This window comes from Notechis scutatus, chromosome 16 (genome assembly GCF_049901735.1).
Source record: "Notechis scutatus isolate UNSWTSFEM ecotype Mainland chromosome 16, rNotScu1.2, whole genome shotgun sequence".
NCBI lineage: Eukaryota > Metazoa > Chordata > Lepidosauria > Squamata > Elapidae > Notechis > Notechis scutatus.
In genome coordinates, this window is record NC_142024.1 from 1,540,159 (window position 1) to 1,547,500 (window position 7,342).

The 7,342-nt window shown below is 46.0% G+C and overlaps 1 protein-coding gene across 3 annotated transcripts in view; it reads right to left on the reverse strand.

Annotated features, from left to right (window-relative positions):
- Positions 1-449: 449 nt before the first annotated feature.
- The window catches only part of TNFRSF1B (TNF receptor superfamily member 1B), a 14,073-nt gene continuing 7,180 nt past the window's right edge, over positions 450-7,342 (reverse strand). For 2 of the 3 annotated variants that reach the window (XM_026689816.2, XM_087944655.1), the window contains 8 exons: positions 7,323-7,342; positions 6,139-6,288; positions 5,047-5,140; positions 4,105-4,283; positions 3,349-3,423; positions 2,783-2,820; positions 2,396-2,624; positions 450-1,495 (listed from right to left, as the gene is read on the reverse strand). The exon at positions 7,323-7,342 is cut by the window's right edge and continues 109 nt beyond it. In XM_026689816.2, coding sequence (XP_026545601.2) covers positions 1,125-1,495; positions 2,396-2,624; positions 2,783-2,820; positions 3,349-3,423; positions 4,105-4,283; positions 5,047-5,140; positions 6,139-6,288; positions 7,323-7,342 — 1,156 coding nt within the window. In that variant the 3' untranslated portion in view covers positions 450-1,124. The remainder of the gene's footprint in view (positions 1,496-2,395; positions 2,625-2,782; positions 2,821-3,348; positions 3,424-4,104; positions 4,284-5,046; positions 5,141-6,138; positions 6,289-7,322) is intronic. The other variant, XM_087944654.1, reaches the window with a different exon arrangement.

A 7,342-nucleotide genomic window follows, 5' to 3' on the forward strand; every position in this document is an offset into this window, starting at 1 on the left:
TTGGACTTTCTTGGGTTTTTCCCTTTCCCTGAAGAAGTTTCTTGGATGAGAAGCAAAACATTTTCAAGGGGAAAAAAAATAACAACAAAATCCAGTCCCAAAGTTTTAATTTGTTTCTCAAATTCGGTTGGTCTGCAGAAATCGGGAAGGCAACACCGTTGTGCCAACTTTTGATAACCTGGAAACATGTCTGAAATGTAGGGTGTAGATTCTCCTGCTTGGGCAGGGGGTTGGACTAGATGAGCTACAAGGTCCCTTCCAACTCTGATTATCAGTTATCTGTTATTTAATCATCGGCCACGCAGGATAATTGCCTTGCCGGTGTATGTAAGACGTTGTGCCTTTGGAAAACCACCACCAAGCAAAATCTGTGCTTTGCTTTCTGCAATCTTTGCCATGGAAAACTCGGTCTTTTAAAAGTAAGTAGTGAGTAGCTGAAACAGGCAAACAAAATAGGATTTTATTCAGCCGGAGTACAAAAAATAGGAAAGATGACAACAACAAAGAGTTTTTTAAAAACCTGAAATTAAAACTTGGCGGTGAATATTTCAACTGCAGAAATCTGGGCCGCCATGAGGGGGCAGCAAAGAGAGAGGTTTACAGCTGGTCTGAAATTTGGCACCGCCATAAACTGAGATATTTTGAGGGGTATGTGTGGAAATTGTGCGTTTTTAAGACTGTTTTTTAAGGATGGTTGCAAATCATCCCTCAGGGTTGGGGACAATTATTCCTTAAATTCAACGACAGGCTGTCCTCGGACTTATGACCCCAAATGTCCCTGTTGCCAAGCAAGACAGTGACTTCGGCTCTGTTTTACGACCTTTCTGGCTGCCGTTGTTAAGTAAATTGCTGCGGTTGGTCGCACGGTCGTTAAGTGAATCCCGGCATCCCCCGCTGACTTGTGGCTCGTCGGAAGGTCGCTAAAAGGAGGGAATTGCGTGACCCTGGGAGGCGGCGACCGTTGTAAAGATGAGTCAATGGCTTCAGCACCTGAGTTTTGATCGTGCGACCACGGGGAACGCCGCGACAGCCATAAGTACAAGGACCTGTCCCAAGTCGCTTTTTCTTTCCAAGCACCATTGCGACATCAGCCGTCACTGAATAAATGGTCATTAAGTCGAGGACTACCTAAATAGGTTTTTTTTGTCCTTCGCGAACGTCTTTTCTGCCTCAGTCATTTGTGGAGTGACTCGAGCAAGGCGGAAGTCGCTGCCTGGAAAACCCTCCGTCGTTCTCATGCCGGCATCTTGGACGCTAAGCGGGAGGGGCTTCCCCCCACAGGGGTCCAAGAAGTCCGAGCTGTCTTCGACCTCCACCGCGACTGCCCGGCCGGACTCTCCTCTCGTGGCAGTTTCTTCCTGCGAGAAGGGAGGGTCTGCGGGGTGTCCGGTTTCGGCCGCCCCTGAGGGCTTCAAGGCCGGAGAATGGCTGTCATTGCAGACGCTGACCACGCAGCTCACGTTGACGTGGATTTTCCCGTTTGCCACAATCCCTGCTGAAAAAGGAAGGAAAAGGTTATAAATAGGAAGGAAGGAAGGAAGGAAGGAAGGAAGGAAGGAAGGAAGGAAGGAAGGAAGGAAGGAAGGAAAGAAAGAAAGAGAGAGAAACTGAGAAAGAGAGAAAGAAATAAAAAGAGGGGGAGAGAGAAAGAGCGAGAGCTGAAAGATGGAAGGAAGGAAGGCAAGAAGAAAGGAAAGAAGGAAAATAAGAAAGGGAGAAAGAAAAGAAAGAAAGAAAGAAAAAGAAAGAAAGAAAGAAAGAAAGAAAGAAAGAAAGAAAGAAAAGAAAGAAAGAAAGAAAGAAAGAAAGAAAGAAGAAAGAAAGAAAGAAAGAAAGAAAGAAAGAAAGAAAGAAAGAAAGAAAGAAAGAAAGAAAAAAAAGAGGGAGAGAGACAGAAACAAAAAGGGAGAAAGAAAAAAGAAAGAAGGAGAAAGAAAAAAAGAAAGGAAAAAGAAATATTTGTAGCTCAGCTTTGAAATGAGAGGCACTTGGTGCTCTCTGAGCTTGGTGGGCTTCTTGCAGACGTTTCATGACCCAAGTAGGTAACATCATCAGTGCTAATGTTCGTTCTAGCCCTGATGATGATGGTTCCCTAGTTTGGTTCAAGAAACGTCTGCAAGAAAACCGTCAGGTTCTGAGAGCACCAAGGACATCCAGTCTTCTTCCTCCTCCTCCTCCTCCTCTTCCTCCTCCTCCTCCTCCTCCTCCTCCACTCCATCAACCCCAACTCTCTTCCAGCACCTAGTATGGCCATGAAACGTCTCCAAGACAAAGCTCAGGGCACTCCAAGGCCCTCACAATCCTAGGCTTTACAACGACCTGATTGCCCGGCCTGATGTGACTCACAGATGCCCCCCCTCCAATCTAAACCCCCCCTCCCCCCCAAGGGTCTTACTTGAATCTGCTGTGCTCTTGCACGCCTCCGTGTTCACTGATCTCTGTTGAACGTCGTCCGTTTCCAACTTGGGAGGGTCTCCGTTGTCGGTTTCGCTGCTTTTCTCGCACCCGGCTGGACTGTCCCCCAAACTGGAAGGGGACATCCGCAAGAGGCTGTCCTTCTCCTGCCCCACAGCCGCGGGCTCCTGAGGCCACTTCACCGGGAACTTTTCGGCAGGCAAGAACGGCTGGGAGGAAACAGGGAAGCCAAACGTCACTGGTGGATCGATCTGCCAGGACCCCAGACCCAAAATGGGGTCTGGCAGCCCAGTGTTCGCTTTTGGCATCTCTGACGAGAAAGCTGTCCAAATTCTGATTTATAGACCCCAAAAAGCTCCATGCTCACCTGTTTTTTCTCCTCCCGTTTGAGGACACACTTTTGACCTGCCAGAGAGAAAATTCATTGTTGGAATGTATTTGTGTACAACAACTTCAACAACATCCAGCCACTAGATGGCAGCATTTACAAGTTTGGATCTGCTACTCTATGTTCTTTTGTTCCAAGTCAACTTTCCTGTTACCGTTAAGCAGTTAAGCAGTAAAGCACATGGTGGTGGTGCTCTCTGTTTGATCTTTAGTGCTATATATATATATATATATAAAGAGAATTTTATAACATTAAAACTTTACGAAAAAGTTCAGATTAACAGAATGACACAGTTGGAAGGGACCTCCGAGGTCTTCTAGTCCAAACCCCCCCCCCGATCAGGCAGGAAGCCCTTTACCACTTCATACAAGCGGTTGTCCAATCTCTTCTTAAAAACCTCCAGTGTTAGAGCACCCATAACTCCTGGAGGTAAGTCGTTCCACTGATCAATTGTTTGGAACAATTAATCGGAGCAAATTTAAATTTTATTTAAAACCGTAACAATAACGAAATAACACGCCTTTTGTTTTGGATCCTCAACTTACCATTTTTTCTAAAAACGATGAAGCAAATGAGGGCTGCCAGGACCACTGGGATAGCCATCATACCAACAATCCGCCCTGGACATAAAACAGATAAAAATGCACAGTTAGGGTGTCCAAACCGTGTTAAGAAATTGCAGCTTTCATTGGCCTCCTCTGTTTCAGGAAACTGGGATAAAACCAGAGGAAATTCTTCGGAGAAATATTGGTTATTGTGGTATATTGTGTTTAAGCTGTAGAAACTCTAAACAGCCACCGGAGAGCAGCAGAGAGAGGTCATCGTTTTGCTATCCTCTCAGGTTGTCCTAATTCCTCCAGCATCTCTACGGTATCTCTAGAAAACAGGTAATCCTCAATTTACGACCACAAGGGAGCTCAGAATCTAGGTTGCTAAGTGAGACATTTGCGAAGTGAGTTTTGCCCTATTTTACGACTTGCCTTGCCGCATTTCTAAAGAGAATCCCTGCCGTCGTTAAATGAGAAACACAGGCTTCCCATTGACTTCGCTTGTCGGAAGGTCGCTGCGACCGTTATAAATACGAGTCAGTTGTCAAGCGTCTGAATGTAAATCACATGACCATGTAGACTTGGCTGGGGAATTCTGGGAGTTGAAGTCCACAAGTCTTAAAATGGCTGACTGGGGAATTCTGGGAGTTGAGGTCCACAAGTCTTAAAGTCTCAAAGTTTGGGGACCCCCTGCTCTCAACTAAACCCACCTTTAGAAGGAAAATGCCAACAATTTCTTTCCCTCTTGCTCACCAGTCTGTGCTGATGGATCCTGTTGGTTGGAGGTTGGTCTCTCGGTCCCAAGGCGCCACAGAAGCCTCTTCGTAGCGGTTGTGACTTGCGGAGTTGTTGTCCTGGGGTTAACCTGCCCACCTGGATTGCCACAAACGGTGTTGTGGGTGCTGTTTCCAGGAACGAGCACGGGCTGACATCTTGTAAGGAGAAGAAGAAAAACAACCAACAACCCAAATTAACAAGTGAACCACAGCAAACTTAACTCGAGGACTTTCCAGACAAGGTCTCTGTTGTGCAAATGTGACATTGTTATGACACAACTTTTCTTACCCACAGAAAGTTCAACGGGACTTCATGGTTATTAAGAGCATGGAGGAGTTTCCAGTAAGGAGGCCAGATATTGCATCCAGAGGTCATCTTTCCCAACCCCTGGGTTTTTATTTTAGAACTTCTATTCTATTCAATTTTCTATTCTATATTCGATTCTATATTCGATTCTATTCTATATTCTATTCTATTCTAATTCTGTATTCTATTTTCTATATTCTATTCTATTTTCTATTCTATTCTATTTTCTATATTCTAGTCAGTTTTCTATATTTTAGTCTATTCTCTATGCTATTCTCTGTTCTATTCTATTTTCTATTCTATTCTAATTCTGTATTCTATTCTATTTTTATTCTATTCTATTTTCTACTATTCTTTTTCTACTATTCTATTTTCTATATTCTAGATTCTATTCTACTTGATTTTCTATATTCTATTCTATTCTCTATTCTATTCTCTTTTCTATTCTATTTTCTATTCTATTATTATCCTATCCTATCCTATCCTATCCTATATAATAATAAATAATTTTATAGCTTGGACGCCTATTGTGGTTTTTCTTTCCTGCCAGGGTTTTAAAAGCCGGCTCCCTTTCCCCAAAGCTCTGTATAAACAACACAACCACAAACTTACGTCCTGTGAGGGGTGCAGACATTCTGGTGTGATTCGTGATCGGAAAATGTGCCCGGTTGGCACGGGGCACATTCCACATCCGTTTCTCTTGTGCCTGCAAAGAAATGAGAAATTATGAAAAGCGTGGCCACGGCCAGAGAAGTGCAAAGAGAAAGGAGAGGAAATGGCTTTAAAAGTTTAGACAGACACTTTGGAACCCCCGTTCCTGTCCACAAATGCCCGTCTCTTTGGAAACACAACAATGTGAGGAAATCAAGAACACACAACATTAAAAAATAAATAAATGAGAAATGGCAACACAACAGCCTCCTACTTCACATGTTCCCAGCCTTCCCCCCTCTACAGGTAGCTCTCAACTTGTTTTATCTATCTATATAAAAGCAAAATTCCCCCCATGCATCCTCACAAAATCTCCAGAACCGTAAAGCCTAAAAACTTGAAATTGGGCCCATATGTTCCTCTTGGCTTCCAGGGGCTCCCTAAAAAAAGGACTTTTCCAAATGACCCTCAGAGCATTTAGGGGCTACACCTGAAAATTAATGTTTTTAATAAATGACAAAGTTTCTGTGGAAGTTTATGGATCATGCTATTCCTACCTGGCTCTTTCCAATGCACCGGACCACCTGCATACGAGCTGAAAATCCATCTCATCCAATCCAGCTCCTTCTTTGGAAATGCAACATTTCTAAAGCGTCTGCATGGCTAACGTCCCACCGTCTTTGTGCCAAAATCCCCCTGCTTTTTCCTGACTTTGTGTAAACTTCCTTTTCCCGTCGATAAGCTTTTGTGCGTCCCGACCCTGGCGGTGTTGTGTGAATCTGGGAGGCCATGCACAACATTTCATCGCCCTGCGAGGTTTTCGTCCAATATCTTTGCTCTCCGAGCCTGCTTTCTTGCTGGTGTTTCGTGATCCAAACCAGGTAACATCCTCATCATTCCTGGCCCTGATGCTGCTACCTAGCTGGGTCATGAGACGTTTGCAAGGAAAGAGCCAGGCTCAGAGAGCACCAAGGACCTCACAATCCTCCTTCCTCTTCCTCCTCCTCCTCCTCCCCGTCTTCCGATGGGCACCAGCCGGGCCTCCCAACCTACCCGGCTGCAGCACTCCGTAGCCCATCTCGCACTTCCGGTACGGCTGGCAGTGGTAGCATTTCCCGGAGACCAGCGAGCTGCAGAAGTGGCCCCGGGGACACCAGCAGACTCTGTTTTGGGTGCTGGTGCAAGTTTTTTCCTCCACAAAGCCTGTTTCAGAAAAAAAAAGGGGGAGGATGGAGGGTTAGGGGCCGAAGGGGGGCTGGGAAGGGGGCAGCTGGAGGGAGGAGGGAGGAGACCGAGGGGAGGGGTCTCCATTTCCCTTCGTTTGGGGGCTCCTTAAGACCTTCAAGAGGCCGAGAACCTCTTCCCTCCCGAGTCTTAACTGTGAAGCCAAACTCAGTTAACAGTTGTCTCGCTTAACGACAGAAATTTTGGGCTGGATTGTAGTTGTAAGTCAAGGAGAAAGTCAAGGGCCAAAGATATGATAGTGTTGGGTCATTATCTTCTCCTTCTTCTCTCCTTCTTTTCCTCCTCCTCCTCTCCTTCTCTCTCTCTCTCCTTCTCCTTCTCTCTTTTCTTTTCCTCCTCCTCCTCCTCTCCTTCTTTTCCTTCTCTCCTCCTCTTCCTCTACTCTCCTTTTCCTTTTCCTCCTCCTCTCCTCCTCCCTCTCTCCTTCTTTTCCTCCTCCTCTCCTCCTCCTCTTCTTTTCCTCCCTCCCTCCTCCTCCCTCTTTCTTTTCGTTCTCTCCTCCTTCTCCTCTCCTTTTCCTCCTCCTGCCTTTCTTTTTTTTTTCCTCTCCTGCTCCTCTCCTTCTCTCTCTCCTCTCTCCTCCTCTCCCTCTCTCCTTCTCCTCCACTCCTCCTCTTCTTTTCCTTCTCTCCTCCTCCTCCCTCTTTCTTTTCGTTCTCTCCCTCCTTCTCCTCTCCTTTTCCTTCTCCTCCTCTCCTTCTCCCTCTCTCCTTCTTTTCCTCCTCCTCTCCTCCTCCTCTCCTTCTCCTTCTCCCTCTCTCCTCTTTCTCTCCATCTTTTCTTCCTCCTCTCCTTCTCCTCCTCTCCTTTTCCTTCCCTCCTCCTCCTTCTTTTCCTTCTCCTCCTCCACTCCTTCTCCTTTTCTCCTCCTCCTCCACTCCTTCTCTTCTTTTTCTTCTCTCCTCCTCTCCTTCTCCCTTTCTCCTCCTCCTCCTCCTCTTTTCCTGAGGCTTACGCGCCTCTTCCAGCTGTGCCACCTGCCCTCTGCTTACCTTCTTTGCATGGTGGTGAG